The following is a 17499-nucleotide window of genomic DNA, read 5'->3' on the forward strand; positions in this document are numbered from 1 at the left end:
TTTGTATTTCTTGTAAATATAATAAAGCCTTTCACATTTTTCAACATCGCTGATGCGCTCTGCAAAAAAAAAAAACACACGCATTGGGGTATAGTTAAACACAGCTACGCGAAACTCTGTGAAAAATGATGAAATAATTATTTAAAAGTGAGCAACCCTACCTAGAAGGTGTAGTGGCTAAGCTACTCGGCTGCTGACCCGCAGGTAGCAAGATCGAATTCCGGCGTCGGCGTTTGCACTTTCGATGGAGGCGGAAAATTTGTAGGCACGTGTGCTCAGAATTGTGAGCACGTTGAAGAACCCCATGTGGTCGAAATTTTCGGAGCCCTCCACTACGGCCTCTCTCATAATCATATGGTGGTTTGGTATGTTAAACCCCACATATCTATTAATTCAGAAATGAATGAAATTTTATAATGCCCGGCAGAACTATTATACTAAGGAACAAATTTGAAGCGCAGAAAACAAGAACCGAAGAGAACAGTACAAACAATAGTGTTCGTCGTGTGTACTCTTCTCTTCGGCCCTTGTTTTCTGCGCTTCAAATTTGTTCCGTATTTCGTACAACCACGCCAAAGCTTCCGTGCTTCTGTATAACTATTCTGGTGGCATTGGTTTGGTTGTTTCTCGAAGTGAGTAAGTTAAAATCAAAATTATCCCAACCAACAATCAAGCAATCTTATTTCTCGCTGATCGGGCAACCTATAGTCGAACAAATATTTTTTGTGGTGCCATCCTGGTAGGCTTTGAAAGATAAGCCCCATAAAAAAGGTGGCAATGATTATCTAAGTGAACCCAAAGGCGGACTTCTATGGCCACGCTGTGAGCAAAACTTTACCGAGAAGTACCGTCTCTCTTGGAGCATAATTTCTCTGAGAAATTTCGTCAGATTGCGGCACAACGATGCTCTCGACCACCACGCTTCAGTGTTCCGTATACTTTCGCTCGCGCATGTTCTTGGACTCCGCGGTGTTCTGAATAAACATGAGTGAACAAAGCGACACGAATGCTCACCAAATTTGCACTTAGGCCTGGGAGCAGCTACGGAGCGAACGAACTCGAGGCAGTTCTGCTGAAACTGGCCGTAAAATTGGTCGTCAGGTGCGATGTCAATCTGCATGCAGGCGAAGTGGCGCCTCGTAGGGTTCGCTGCCAACTGCGGGTCACAACAGGTGATGGCTGAACCATTGCTGACTGGGCAGATGGGAGAAGACTTTTTATTAAATTAGCTTCTAATCCGCATGTATCTCAATCGCGTGTTTTTGAGACTCTCTTAAGGAATTCAGTAGTATGTGCCTAAATGCGTGCATAACCTATATTGGTTGGTTGCAAGTATAAAGCAAAAGTTTCTTTTTCTTGTAAAAGTGTTTATAAAACCAATAGTTGGTTCGTAGTTAAACCAGTAATGTATGTGCGACGCTAACAACGCAAGGTGAAAATTGTTAACGTTCATTTTTATCTCGAGACTCGAATTGGTACTACGATACGCTAAACAATCACGCCATGCTGACTGTTTTGCACAATTAGTTGGAAATTTATTTTTTAATTCTTGCACTGTTATATAAATGAACAAAAACTTTCAAACTTGGTGCATACGCTACCAGTAATGTTTGCAGGGCATTGAGGAAAAAATCGTGTCTGCACAACCAATACTCTGTGATTCATATTTGATTAGTAACATCTGAATTTTTTGCCTCGGTATTTATGAGAAATATGACTGAAGTAAAACATAAAAGCTGCTCACCTTTCACTTTTGAGAAGCTGTTCTGTCTAACGCACTTTTTTACGCAAATTGTGCTACAGCTATAGGGCAATACAGAGTACGTTCTACCACAAACATTCGGTGTTGTGCATATCTCGATACTTTGCGAAGTTTGGTGGCTCCAATGTGTGATCTCATTGTATTACTGGTTGCGACGGAGTAGCGAAGGCTTCCGCCAAGAATGAATTACAACTTTGTGCACCCCTCTGGTAATAAATATTTGCAGTAAAAAAATAGAGAATCAACCCCTTGTGATACACTGCCGGATGGAAGACTTGTTCAGTAAAAAGTGGCTTTATTTAGCCTAGCCCACACTACTGTAATGAAAATGAGGTTCTTGAGGCTCAACTCACATCGTGTAACGCCTGTTAGTGTGAGGTCATGATCAATAAACTGGCCAAACTGCATCAACATGAGGGTGTGCTGCTGGTTCGGTACATCAGCGTCCGGCATGAGGGTCGCCGAAACTTTTCTTGCGCTCGGAAGCGGACCCCCGTCAATGCTCACTCGAGGAAGCGTGAGACCTGCGAGGAAATTGACGGATGAGTTGTAATTCGCTGCTGTAGAAATAGAGATATCAAAGTTTCTAGAGAGAAGTGGTAAACTGCTAATTCATATCTGCGCAACAAGATGTGACATGTGCAGTTGAGATGGGGCATTGGCATGCTATTGTTTTTGTGTCATCATCCTAAACTCAATTATCAGTCATGCTGTACTAGCCAATCAAGCTGTTTCGTTCTGTCACCTGTGGTAGTAATGTCAATGTAATGGGTAGATCACTAATTGTTTTCTGCTGATAACATGAAGCGTTTTCTGCTGATAACATGAGTGTCTTTAATATTGCTCCTGTAATACTGAAGCATCATCAGCAAACGGCAAGCCCTTCTTGAGTCAGTCTGATGAGACATTTTGTCTGTCTGTGACAGTCTGTTGCATAGAGCAGAACAGGAATGGCTCAGCATACTCATGAACACCTGAAGAGGATGATTACTTGCCGTGTTATTACTTATGTAATATGTAAAATGCTCTATCTGTAGCTGTAGTTTTCCTGGAAAATTTTGCTTCAGAAAAACCACATTATTGAAAAAAAAGTCTGCTTTTATTTTGCAGTAAATTTATATCTTGCTCATGGTCTTCTCTTGTCTTAAACCAAGACAATCGCAGCATCCTTATACAAACTCAATGTTGAATTTATTATTTCTTGCCCCGCCGCGGTGGTCTAGTGGCTAAGGTACTCGGCTGCTGACCCGCAGGTCGCGGGTTCAAATCCCGGCTGCGGCGGCTGCATTTCCGATGGAGGCGGAAATGTCGAGGCCCGTGTGCTCAGCTTTGGGTGCACGTTAAAGAACCCCAGGTGGTCAAAATTTCCGGAGCCCTCCACTACGGCGTCTCTCATAATCATATGGTGGTTTTGGGACGTTAAACACCACTAATCAATCAATCAATCAATTTATTATTTCTTTTTAATGTCACCACTGTGAGAAAAAATAGCAGTAGATAAAAATCCATCTGTGGTATTTCTTTTTCTCACAGTGGTGATGCATAGTGCCAAATTTTATTCATGCTTTTATTTATTATAAAGCATTACAAGTGCAGAGGGGGCACCAAAACCTACAAAACAAGGTCTTGGTGGCTGATCATCTGCAACTACATTTTATTTAAAATTGTATATCACAGTGATAAAGTGTCAAAAGGTCAGCACATGCTAAAAAATGTAAAATGAAGTGACATGCACAGCTGCCCAGTTATCATCATCATCATCATCATCATCATCATCATCAGCCTGACTACGTCCACTGCAGGACAAAGGCCTCTCCCATGTTCCGCCAGTTAAACCGGTCCTGTGCTTGCTGCAGCCAATTTATACCCGCAAACTTCTTAATCTCGTCTGCCCACCTAACCTTCTGTCTCCCCCTAACCAGCTTCCCTTCTCTGGGAATCCAGTTAGTTACCCTTAATGACCAGCAGTTATCCTGTCTACGCGCTACATGCCCGGCCCATGTCCATTTCCTCTTCTTTATTTCAACTATGATATCCTTAACCCCCGTTTGTCCCCTAATCCACTCTGCTCTCTTCTTGTCTCTTAAGGTTACACCTACCATTTTCTTTCCATTGCTCGCTGCGTCGTCCTCAATTTAAGCTGAACTCTCTTTGTAAGTCTCCAGGTTTCTGCTCCGTAGCTAAGTACCGGCAAGATACAGCTGTTATATACCTTCCTCTTGAGGGATAGTGGCAATCTACCTGTCATAATTTGAGAGTGCTTGCCGAATGTACTCCACCCTATTCTTATTCTTCCAGTTACTTCAATCTCGTGGTTAGTCAAAATGGTTGATTGGGCGAGTTGGTGATACATGACTAATTATGAAATGGAAGCGCACAACGTAGAAGCAGACGGAAAGACAGGGACAAGCGCTAACTACCAACTGAAAGTTTATTCGGAAAAAATATGAAATATATACTAAAAGATGATACAGTGTCAAGGCACATACGATAACACCAAAGCACAGACCAAAAATGGCAACACCGATAGAACATTAGCATTAGCAGATGCCGTAGAAGTTAACTAATCAATGTAAAGCACAGTAAGCGATGGTAAGGTAGGGCTGACGCACTAAGATATTCTATCGGTGTTGCCATTTTTGGTCTGTGCTTTGGTGTTATCGTATGTGCCTTGACACTGTATCATCTTTTAGTATATATTTCATATTTTTTCCGAATAAACTTTCAGTTGGTAGTTAGCGCTTGTCCCTGTCTTTCCGTCTGCTTCTACGTTGTGCGCTTCCATTTCATAATTACTCGTGGTTAGGCTCTGCGGTTATTACCTGCCCTAAGTAGACATAGTCTTTTACAACTTCAAGTGCACTATTACTTATCTCGAAGCGCTGCTCCTTTCCAAGGTTGTTGTACATTACTTTCGTTTTCTGCAGATTAATTTTAAGACCCACCTTTCTGCTCTCCTTGTCTAACTCCGTAATCATGAGTTGCAATTCGTCCCCTGAGTTACTCAGCAATGCATGTCATCGGCGAAGCGCAGGTTACTAAGGTATTCTCCATTAACTCTTATCCCTAACTGTTCCCATTCTAGGCTTCTGAAAACCTCCTGTAAGCACGCGGTAAATAGTATTGGGGAGATTGTGTCCCCCTGCCTTACACCCTTCTTGATTGGTATACTGTTGCTTTCTTTATGAAGCACTATGGTAGCAGTTGATCCGCTGTAGATTTATTCCAGAATGTTTATATATACTTCATCTACGCCCTGATTCCGCAGTGTCTGCATGACGGCTGATATTTCTACTGAATCAAACGCATTCTCGTAATCTATGAAGGCTATGTATAGTGGTTGGTTATACTCTGACCATTTCTCTATTACCTGATTGATAGTATGAATGTGGTCAATTGTTGAGTAGCCTGTTCGAAATCCTGCTTGTTCCTTTGGTTGATTGAATTCTAAACTTTTCTTTACTCTGATAGCAATTACCTCTGTAAATAGCTTGTACACTACAGAGAGCAAGCTGATCGGCCTGTAATTCTTCAAGTCCTTGTCATCTCCTTTCTTATGTATTAAGATGATGTTAGCGTTCTTCCAAGACTCTGGTACCCTTCCCGTCAGGAGACACCTCGTAAACAGGGTGTCTAGTTTTTCTGACACAATCTGTCCTCCATCATTTAGCAGATCTGATGTTATCTGATCCTCACCAGTAGCTTTGCCTCTTTGCATGCTCTCCAAAGCTTTTCTGACTTCTTCTATCATTACTTGTGGGGTGTCATCTGGGTTACTGCTAGTTCTTATAGTATTAAGATCGTGGTTGTCTCGGCTACTGTTCAGATCTTTGTAAAACTCCTCCGCTATTTTAACTATCCTATCCATATTGGTAGTTATTTTGCCTTCTTTGTCCCTTAGTGCATACATCCGACTTTTACCTATCCCAAGTTTCCTATTCACTGCTTTGACGCTTCCTCCGTTTTTCAGAGCGTGCTCAATTCTCTCCATGTTATAGCTTCTTACATCGCATACTTTACGCCTATTAATCAACTTCGAAAGCTCTGCCAGTTCTATTTTGTCTGCTGTACTTAACACTTTCATGCTTGGACGCTTCTTAATTAGGTTCTTCGTTTCCTGGGAAAGCTTGCCAGTGTCCTGTAAAACTACCCTGCCTCCAACTTCCACTGCACACTCCATAATGATACTCGTTAGATTATCATTCATTGTATCTACGCTAAGGTTGGTTTCCTCACTAAGAGCCGAGTACCTGGTCTGCAGCGACACTCTGAATTCCTGTACTTTCCCTCTCAGTAATAGCTCAGTGATTGGCTTCTTGCGTATCAGTTTCTGTCGTTCCTTCTTCAAGTCTAGGCGAATTCGAGACCGTACGATTGTATGGTCACTGCATCGTACCTCTCCAACCACTTCCACATCCTGCACGATTCCTGGGTGTGCAGTCATTATAAAGTCTATTTCGTTCTTATTTTCGCCATTAGGGCTCCTCCATGTCCAGTTGTGGTTTTCTCGTTTTCGGTAGAAAGTGTTCAAAATCCGCGAATTATTTCGTTCTGCGAATTCTTCTCGTAGCTCTCCTCTGGCGTTTCTAGTGCCGATGTCATGATCTCCTGCTGCCTGGTCTCCAGCCTGCTTCTTCCCTACCTTTGCATTAAAGTCACCCATCACTATAGTATACTGTGTTTTTACCTTACTCATTGCCGATTTCCCGTCTTCATAGAAGCTTCCAACTGAAGCGTCATCATTGCTTGATGTAGGCGCGTAAGCCTGTACTACCTTCATCTTGTATCTTTTATTCAGTTTAATTACAATACCTACCACCCTTTCATTAATGCTATAGTATTCTTCTATGTTGCCAGCTATGTTTCTGTGAATTAGGAGCCCCACTCCCTGTTCTCTTCTGGCTGCCAAGCCCTGATAGCAAAGGACGTGCCCATTCTGTAGCACAGTATAGGCCTCATCTGTCCTCCTAACCTCACTGAGCCCTATTTTTTTATTGTAACTTTCACATTCATGTAACAAAAAACTTCCCATACACTTGTTTGCGAAGTTTTTATAATATATCCCATTTAACACCCTCTAGCTCCTCGAATAGTACAGCTAGACTTCCCTCACTAGATAAGGTTCTAGCGTTAAACGTTGCCAAGTTCAGGTTCCAAAGGCGGCCTGTAGTCCAGAGATTCTTAGCACCCTCTGCTGCGTTGCAGATCTGACCGCCGCCATGGTCAGTTGCTTCGCAGCTGCTGGGCACAGCTGCCCAGTATCTGTTTTCTATTCTAAACTAAACAATAATAATACACTGAATAAAATTTGAAATGGGTTCAGTGGAAAGTTTACCTTCTAGCACACGTGCATTTCTTCTAGCAAGCTGCCTAAATGGACAATGAAATGAAAACAAATGACATAAGATAGAACATTGAGCCACATGTGCTATCGTACTATTTGTAAACTGCTGCAAGGTATGGGGAATCAATTCATTAATTTCGTCTGAATAACTTTTGCATCCTCTAATGAAAGACGATAGTACTTGCAATACACAAGGTAGTTTATTAGCAGCTTGCACAGGATATAGCATAAGGTACGCAGGAAAACATGCCACGTTGTTCTTGGGTTGTAGTACAGACTCACAGTTCTTGGGCACCCCTTTGAAACAGTGCAGAATACGTTTCATGCAATTGTGATACTGTGAGCGTGTTTTACAATAAGCTATTTATATAAACAATTAATATAGAAGCAGCCCCATCAGCACTTTAAAAACCATTCAGGACTCTGTATTATAAAGCAAGAGCATTCAAGCCATTGTGCTAAAAGACAATTGATTGTGCATTCACATACTCAATGCAAATCCACAGATCACAAGTAATGCTTCATTCCATCCCATATTGCCTATGCTACAGACCACTAACAAGATAAATGATACTGCCACCTGGTGTTCTGTGCCAGTAAACAGTGGGTCAGTTCTGTGCCGGTGAACGAGGAAGACGAAGACGAGCAACATGTACCAGCAGAGACGTCCTTCTTTGTCTCTGAGATTTAGACAGTCGCGTCCCTTTGTACGTTCCTTCAAGCTCTTAGCGCGTGAACACTGGTGGAGGTGCGGGGTACCCTATGCAACGAACCCCTCCCAGTACAATAAGCTCCAGCCCCATACCAGTGATTACGCCTGTTCACCGTGCTAGCCACAGGATCCGTGGACTGGACCCTGAGTTCGGACTTCTCTCAGAGGAGATGACGGCCCCAACTATTCCAGGCAGCACCGTCCCAAGCGGCTCCAACACAGCCGGTATGGAAGGCGCAACGCCATTGAAATATACGCTGTTAAAACCACGAACGCCGAATCCCTTTCATGGTGCTGTCCATGAGGATGTTGAAGATTGTCTAGTCCACTATGACTTCGTTGCCCCTCATAACATGTGGGATGACGCAGACAAGCTCCGACATAGCTACTTCTGTGTGAATGACGGGGCACGTGTTTGGTACAAAAACCGTGCAGGTATGTTCACGTCATGGGTGGACTTCAAACGCCAGCTTCTCAAGACGTATGCAAGTCCCAATCGCCGACAGCGAGCTGAACGTGAACTCCAGTGCCGTATGCAGATGCCAAATGAAGGCGTAGCAATGTATGTGGAGGACATGACGCGTCTTTTTCGACGAGCCGACCCTAACATGCCGGAAGAGAAGAAGGTGCGATACCTAATGCGTTGAGTGAAGGAGCAGTTGTTTGGTGGCCTTGTACGCAGCCCCCCCCCCAAAAACTACGTCAGAGTTTCTTGCAGAAGCCGTCCTGGTTGAAAGCACGGTTAGGCAACAGACCCAGACGTACGAGCGACAAGTAAACTTCACCTCTGCTACCGACTACGTGGGTGGTCTTGGGGCCCACATCGACTTCTTCCGAGAGCTCATACGCTCTGTAATTTGCGAAGAACTGCAGAAGTTATCTGTACCCTCGGCGCCCACTGTCAGTTCTTTGTCCGGCATCGTCCGAGATGAATATTAGCAGGCATTACGAAAACCGTGATGTCAGACAGAGCCGCGGCCCCTACATGACTTCCCTCGCATGTCGTATGCGCAAACTATGTTCCAGCCAGCACCACCTTTGGCTCCGCTTTCCACCGCGGCCCCTGCCATGCTTCCAGCAGACCAAACTCTGCGCCAAGCTGCACCACATTTCACTCCGCCCTATACCACAGCCCCAGCCATGCTTCAGGCAATCCAAGCGGGTCCATACCTCAGTGACCGCTGACCAATTCCGCGAAAATCAGACGAGTGGCGTGCCCCCGAACGACGTCCCCTTTGCTATCACTGTGGTGAACCTGGGCACATCTACCGACAGTGCACTTATCGAGAGCTGGGACTTCATGGTTTTTCGGCCAACTCCGCACCTCCTAGGTTCGGCCAGCAGCCTCCGGAAACCGCTGACTACGTTGCTCAGCAGCGCGGATCGACATGTCGGCACCACTCACGCTCTGCATCACCACGGCGGTTCTCGCCGAGTCATCGCACCTATGGGGGCGTGGCGCAGGGCCGGTCACCTAGCCCGCGTCGAGAAAACTAGCCTCAGCGACCTTCAGGGGCAAGGCCGCTCAGACTGGTCATGCTCAAGGCCCCCTATCGACGCGGACTGAAGATACCGACGATACATCAACAACACCACCGGTTGATTGCGGAAGAGTTTCCTTAGATATTCCTGTTCTGCTAGATGGTCCCGAGGTCAGCGCTTTAGTGGACACTGGTGCGGACCATTCCATAATTAGCGAAAAGCTGGCCGCCCTTGTCAACAAAGCAACGACGCCCTGGAACTGAACGCAGTTCATACAGCTGGCGGGTATATGGTCACGCCACTCGGTATGTGCACGGCAAGACTGCAAGTCCGCGGTTGTACATTTGTTGCCAGTTTAAGCGTTCTCCGGCAGTGTTCTCGAGACCTGATCATTGGCATGGATTTTCTCAGGTAGCATGGTGCTATAATTGACATTCGACGACGTCTAGTCACTTTCACGACCACAAACGCCACAACAGTTTACGCCGACCCCAGCCACTCTCGAGTGTCTCTTCGCGTCGTCGACGACGCTGTCACGTTACCACCCCGTGCAACTGTTGTGGTTCAGGTGGCGTGGGACGGAGTGATGCACCGTGAAGCAGTCGTGGAAAGCAATCACTCGCTTCTGCTGTGTCAAGGTGTGCGCGTAGCGAGAAGCCTTGTTGACCTTCGTGATGATCGCTACGACGTTTTTTTCCACAAACTTCAGCTACGAGTACCGGCACCTTTTTCCTACGCCGACCCAGTCGCCAATGTCACCGAGTGTTTTGCTTCCGAGGCCATTGGCACTGCTGAAGCGCCTTTCCGCAAAGTCGGCATCAATCTAACGCTTTCTGAAGCGAACAAGCTGCGTTTGAGCGAGCTGTTGAAGGAGTTCCACACATGCTTTGCACGTTCTTCGAAGATACGTCAAACACCGATAACGAAACACCGTATTATCACCTATAACGACGCGCATCCCATATGGCAGCAGCCTTATCGTGTTTCGCCAACCGAACAGCACGCGATTCAAACGCAGATTAAGGAAATGCTTCAGGGTGGCGTAATAAAGCCTTGAAACAGCCCTTGGTCATCACCAGTCGTTCTTGTGAAAAAGAAAGATGGCACGTTTCGCTTTTGTGTCGACTACAGGAAGTTGAACAATGTCACAAAAAAGACGTGTACCCATTTCGCAGAGTCGATGATTCTCTGGACAAGCTGCGACACGCGAAGTATTTTTCGTCCGTCGACTTGAAGAGCGGTTATTGACAAATAGAGGTCAATGACCGTGACCGGGAAAAGACCGCTTTTGTAACACCGCATTGCCTTTAAGAATTCAAAGTGCTCCTTTTCGGCCTCTGTTCCGCTCCAGCTACAATCCAGCGAATGATGGACACCGTCCTGGCAGACCTCAAGTGGACAATCTGTCTCGTCTACCTCGATGATGTCGTTATGTTTACAGAAACGTTTGACGAGCATCTTCGTCGCCTTCGGAATGTTTTCAAAGCCATTAGATCGGCCAATCTCACACTCAAGCCTGAGAAATTTCATTTTGGCTACGAAGAATCAAAGTTTCTTGGTCGCGTCGTGAGCGCCATTGGTGTTCGGCCTGATCCTGACAAAACTGCTGCCGTCACCGCTTTTCCACCTCCAACTGACAAGAAAAGTCTTCGACGATTTCTGGGTCTGTGCGCGTATAACCGGTGCTTTATTGAAAATATCTCTAACATTGCCGAGCCACTATTATGCCTCACTGCCTTTGCGGAATTACAGCACTGGCTCTCTTCCCCTCCCGTGCTCAGCCACTTCGATGAAGATGCTGACACTGAAGTACGCACTGATGCCAGCAATATTGGTCTTGTAGCTATTTTGGTACAAAGACAAGATGGCGTTGAACGTGTAATAGCCTACGCAAGGCGCACACTGTCTCGTGCAGAATCTAACTATTTCACATCAGAGAAAGAATGACTCGCCGTCATTTGGGCAATTACAAAGTCTAGGCCATATCTTTAACGAAGACCATTTAAAGTGGTGACTGACCATCATGCTTTGTGCTGGTTGACCAATTTACGAGACCCTTCGGGACGATTAGCACGATGGAGTCTGCGCCTACGGGAATTTGATGTCACTATCGTGTACAAGTGAGGCTAAAAGCACGAAGACGCCGACACGCTATCACGAGCACCTCTTCAATCCGCCAGTACTAGTGCAAAATAGGACGGCGCCTTTGTGGCAACTCTCAGCGGACCGGATCAGATGTCTCATCAACGAAATGACGCCGATCTAAGAATGATTAATATCACTTAGAAGGTGGCACCGCACCCATTCCTCGTCCGATGTCACAAATGTTGCCATCATTTTTCCTACAAAATGGCGTCTTATACAAAAGGAACGCCGGTGCTGGTGACAGATCTCATCTTCTCGTCATGCCTGAAGCCCTCCGTGATGACGTCTTATTAGCTTGCCACGACGAGCCCACATCTGGCCACCTGGGCTACTCGAGAGCTATGGATTGGGTGCGACAACTCTACTACTGGCCTAAAATGCCGGCCTGTGTCAAACGCTACGTGAAGGATTGCAGTGAATGCCAGCGTCGCAGGACACCACATTTAAAGCCTGCAGGCTATCTACAACCGATAGATCCACCACGTACACCGTTTGAACAAGTGGGGATGGACCTCCTAGGCCCGTTTTCTTTGTCTTCTTCTGGCAACAAATGGATTATTTTCACAACCGACTGCTTGACGCGTTATGCTTAGACAAAGGCGTAGCCACGAGGGACCGCATCTGAAGTTGCCATTTTTTATGCATCAAATTCTGCTACGGCATGGCGCACAGTCATATGTCATCACTGATCGAGGGACTTCATTTACAGCGTAACTCTTGGATGATATCTGCAGGTTGAGGTACATAACCCCTCGAAAGACCACTGCGTATCACCCTCAGAGTAATGGTTTAACAGAAACGCTAAAGAAAATGCTAGCCGTCATGATATCTATGTACGTGGTTGTGCAGCACAAAACGTGTGACGACATCCTGCCGTACGTAACATTTGCGTATAACACTGCAACGCAGGAAACTACATGCTTCACGCCATTACGGCTAGTTTATGGTCGAGGTGTTAGAACTATGCTAGACGCCATAATTCCGTATGAGCACATCGACAAGCTCGACCAATTAGCCCCCGACATCAATAAGTACATTCAGTGCGCTGAGGAAGCAAGTCAACTGGCCCGTGTGCACATCCGAACTCAACAGTACGCAGATGCACGGCGGTACAACATCCACCATCGAGAAGTTAATTATGAGCCTGGTGACCAAGTTTATGTTTGGACACCCATTAGGCGGCGAGGTCTCAGTGAAAAACTCCTGAGGAAGTACTTTGGTGGAACTACGAAGTGGTTCCAGACGGAGGCTCGCCATCATCCCAGCGCAGGTTACCACGCCCAGAGACTGTATACGTAGCCCGCCTAAAACATACTTTACGCGGTGATGCAAATTTTTCGTATTGTGCCAGTGAACTCTTCATGTGAACAGTGAATGCCGTTTATTTCCGATTTCCGGGCCCAGGACGCATTTTCTCTCGTGCACTAATTTGTTTAATGCTTATTTATGTTGCCTACTTCGACCCCCTGCTGTGCACACTTTTGTTTGAGCATCGGGTCGATGCTCTCTGGATGGATGGATGGATAGATGGATATGGCGGTACCCTTTAGATCGGGCGGTGGCTAGCGCCACCAAGCCGTAATACCTAATGAACCAAAAGCTATATTTATTTTTTTTCTTAAAAAAGAGTTTGACGATTCGTACTTTGCAGTGAAGAGTTTAATTTTCACTCGTGCCTTGACTTTAGCCACCAATCAGATAACCTCCTTCCAGTTAAGTCTAACCGCTTAAAGTCTATTTTGCCCTCCCGGTCCCTAAACCCCAGTGCTTTGAAAAACTCTGCGCCATCATCCTGAACTATAGGGTGCAGCCCTTTACAGAACAATATCAAGTGTTCGGCAGTTTCTTCTTCCTCTTCACACGCACTGCATACTGTGTCTACCCCTTCGTATTTGGCCCGATATGTCTTGGTTCGCAGTACTCCCGTTCTGGCCTCAAACAGTAGAGAACTACCCCGAGTATTATCATAGATCCTTTCCTTGGCAATTTCCCGCTTAAACGTTCGATAGATCTCTAGTGCGGACTTCTTAATCATGCCCATTCTCCACATGTCAGTCTCCGTTTCCTTCACTTTCTTTTTAACCGATAGTTCTTTTTGGTTTGGCCACCTGCTGTTTTCTAAGTATTTACCAGTCAACTTCCTGGTTCGCTTCCTCCATTTTGTATTGACATTCTTCATGTACAAGTAGCTGAAAACCTTCCTAGCCCAACGCTCTTCCCCCATTTCTCTCAATCGCTTCTCAAATTTTATCTTGCTGCTAGCTTCCCGGCCCTCAAATGATGTCCATCCCATATCACCTTGTACTTCCTGATTTGGTGTATTCCCGTGAGCTCCTAAAGCAAGCCTACCTATTCCACGTTGCTTAATTTCTAATCTTGCTTGAACTTCTGATCTCATGCACAAGACCGCATTGCCGAACGTCAGCCCAGGAACCATGACCCCTTTCCATATTCCTCTCACAACATCATACCTATTGTAATTCCACAGTGCCCTATTTTTTATGACTGCTGCATTCCTGTTACCTTTAGTCGTCACGTATATTTCGTGTTCCCTCAGATACTCGGTCCCATTGCTTATCCATACGCCCAGATATTTGTATTTATCTGTTATCTCTAGCGTGACCTCCTGTATTCTAAGCTCACTACCTTCGTTGTCATTGAAAATCATGACTGCTGATTTTTCCTTACTGAATCTAAAATCTAACCTATCTCCCTCATTACCGCAGATGTCCATCAATCTCTGCAAATCTTCCTTGTTGTTGGCCATTAGCACTCTATCATCTGCGTACATTAATGCTGGTAGTGCCTGATCAATAAGTTTTTCTTGTTTGACTAAAGAGAGGTTGAAGCCCAGTCCACTTCCCTCTAATTTTGCCTCTAATCCTTGTAGGTACATCATAAATAATAAGGGTGACAGGGGGCACCCCTGCCTAAGCCCCCGTTTTACCTCTGCAGGCTTGGATACCTGTTTTTCCCACTTTATAACTACCTTGTTACCTTTATAGATACCCTTTAAAAGATTAGTGACTACATGTTCCACGCCTAGTGTGTCCAGTATTCCCCACAATTCCTCTTGAACCACGCTATTGTACGCTCCCTTGATATCCAAAAATGCTAGCCACAGGGGCCTGTGTTCCTTTTCTGCTATTTCGATGCACTGCGTCAGTGAGAACAGATTGTCTTCCAGCCTCCTGTGTTTCCGAAACCCATTCGGCAGTTCCCCCAGCACCCCCTCATCCTCTATCCACGCCTGCAGTCTTTCCTTTATAATCTGCATCGCCAGCCTGTAGACCACTGATGTCACTGTTATAGGACGGTAGTGTTTTATGTCAGCTTTGTCCCCCTTTCCTTTATAGATCATTCTCATCCTGCTAAGTTTCCATCCAGTGGGAACTTCACCATCGATTATTATTGTGCTCAGTGCCTCTCTCAAAGCCTGCTTAGACTTCGGACCTAATGTTTTTATCAGCCTAATTGGAATGCCATCTGGGCCTGTTGATGTACTACTAGGAACCCTTTTCTCAGCCCTTTCCCACTCTTGTTGTGAAAATGGAGCCATTGCACCACTTGATTCGTCCTTGTCTATTGTGGTGCATAAAGTACTTCTTTGTTGAAATTTTTCTGTCACTTTTGTTCTTATATATTCAATAGCTTCGTCCCCTTCTAGCCTAGCACCTTGGGCTGTATTTATAAATCTCTGCTCTAGGCTCGTCTCATTTCTTAGGGAGTTTAGATGGTTCCAAAATTTCGCAGCTGCCTTTCTATCTTTTTTATGTACTTCTGCCAGCCACTGAGCTCCCTTCCTTCTAATCTTTTCATTAATCAGAAGGAATGCATCCCTTCTACAGCTTAGAAAGGTTGCCCATTTTCTTTCAACATCATCTGTCGGTTCACCCCGCTGCTTAGCATGTCTGTGTTCCCTAGAGGCTTCCTGACGTTTTGCTATGGCTCTCTTAACTTCCTCATCCCACCAACTTTTGGGTTTGTGTCTTCTTTTCCGGGGTGACTAGTCACGCGTCTTAGCAAGCTCTAGCTCAAAGAGTCTAATTAGATTCGTGTATGTCCACACTGTCTTATTATCCTCCGTGATTACTTTCTCAATTTGTTAAGTGGCTATTTCAATTTGCCTTTCTAGATAAAAATTTTCCTGTAGTTGCTCATCTTGTCTCCTTCCCACTTTCACTGCTCTTCCAAAACTTAGCTTGATACGTTTGTGATCGCTACCCAGACTTCTGGAGCCACCTTCATCTATGTGCATTCCCCTAAGCTTATCATACATCCTAGGTGACATCAGTGCATATTCTATCGTCGACTGAAGCCATCCTAGCTCCCATGTTATTTGCCCTTCACACTTCTCGGTACTGTTGCAAATGATCAAATCAAGCCTTTCACACATATCAATGAGCATTTTGCCTTCGGGTCGGTATACCCATCTATATCTTCTATGTGCGCATTCATGTCTCCTAGTATAATTATCTCGCACTCTCTTCCTAACTCCTGAATGTCATTTGATATACACTCTAACATTGTCTGGTTTTCCTCTCTGGCCTTTGCTCCCGTCCACAAGTACACAAAACCAAGGAGTGTCATTTGACCTGCCACTTTGCCTTTTAGCCATAAATGTTCCTTGCACTCCTGCTTGACCCTTTGCGAATCTGTACTTTTATGAATGAATGCCCCAATACCACCCCCCTTTCTGCTGCCTTCTGTTCTATTACAATATTCCCACGCGTAGTCCGGATTGTTCGGAGGTTGTTCCATGTCCCTCAGATGTGTTTCTACAAAACCGTATACCATCGGCCTCTCTTCTCTTAGCTGTTCTTCTATCTCTTCCCACTTCAGCCTGTTCCTACCACCCTGCATGTTAATATACCCTATGTCTGAATTGGCTCGGCGTTCGTGACTACGTCTATTTATGCCCCGGACTCTACCTATCTTAGATATTGGTGCCACTTTGGAATCGTATCTGTCCATACCACCTGTCGAAGAGTCTCCCTGGTTGTTTTCCTCGTTACTAGCTATCCTGCACCCCGAAGGGCTCGCTTGCCCCCCAAAAAAGCTACTGCGCGTCCTGCAAGTCGCCAACCCACCTCATGACCTAGCCGCCCATCGAAGTGAATTCTGTCTCGTTGAAAACCCCCCCAACCTATGCACCTCTCTGTTTATTTCCACCACCTCAAAGCCTTTTTCTCGACTCATCCGCCATATCTCTTGGTTTGCGTTGACCACCGCTCTTTGCAGGTTGCTATCACGCACTGGTACCTCCAGTATCGTGCATATCACTACCTGTACCTTAGGAGAAGTGGCGCGCATGTCATCGACGCCTTTCGCCAGTGTGGCTGCTAGTCCTGCTGCATCTCCATTCAGGACATCGTTTAAACCGCCTGAAATTATCACTAGGTTTCGTCTATCAGCTGTCGTTTTGAGCTTTGCGCTCGCTTGCCTCATGACTGCTTCCAGCTTGCGTCCTGGGAACGCCCCTACTGCAACCCTCTTGTCACCTCTTATCCTCTCTTTGATGGCTTCTGTGCATCGATTTGAATTCGAGTCCCCGGCGATTATCACATGCTGCGACTTTTCAGCTGGAGGGTTCTGCACCTGGGCGCTACTTGCACCTGTGACGCCGGCTGCTTTGTTCCCTTCCTGCCCCACCACTACCTCGCTGAAGCTGGGCCTTGCGACAGTTGAACCGGCTAAACCTGTTTTTTCCAAACTTGCTTGCTTTTCCTTCTCCACCGTTCTGGTTGCCGGTTCCCTACTGTTCTCTCGGTAGGTCGCTTCTTGGTTCAGCTTCGCTAGCGCTTCCTCGGCGTACTTCAGTCTTTCTCCCATTGCCCTCGTTTTCTCTTGCTCTGTCGCCAACTCAGTCTCGAGCTTGGCGATTCTCATCAGCAGTTCACTCTGGGCAACCATCATTTTCTCCATTTTTTCCTCGACCTCACATTGCCTACACTTCGCGTCAGCCTCTTCTCCATCCGCTTCTACGCTTGGGTCCACTTTCAAACCCACTACACATCCTGAACACTTTACAGTCTTTTTAACCATGCCTTTCTG

At 45.7% G+C, this 17499-nt stretch overlaps 1 protein-coding gene across 3 annotated transcripts in view; it reads right to left on the reverse strand.

Moving 5' to 3' along the window:
* LOC119160735 (chorion peroxidase) overlaps nucleotides 1-17499 on the reverse strand; it is a 1158638-nt gene that overhangs the window by 844001 nt on the left and 297138 nt on the right. For all 3 annotated transcript variants that reach the window (XM_075881050.1, XM_037412942.2, XM_037412943.2), the window contains 2 exons: nucleotides 2116-2286; nucleotides 1015-1194 (listed from right to left, as the gene is read on the reverse strand). In XM_075881050.1, coding sequence (XP_075737165.1) covers nucleotides 1015-1194; nucleotides 2116-2286 — 351 coding nt within the window. The remainder of the gene's footprint in view (nucleotides 1-1014; nucleotides 1195-2115; nucleotides 2287-17499) is intronic.

The sequence above is a fragment of the Rhipicephalus microplus genome, chromosome X (genome assembly GCF_043290135.1).
Source record: "Rhipicephalus microplus isolate Deutch F79 chromosome X, USDA_Rmic, whole genome shotgun sequence".
Classification (NCBI taxonomy): Eukaryota; Metazoa; Arthropoda; class Arachnida; order Ixodida; family Ixodidae; genus Rhipicephalus; species Rhipicephalus microplus.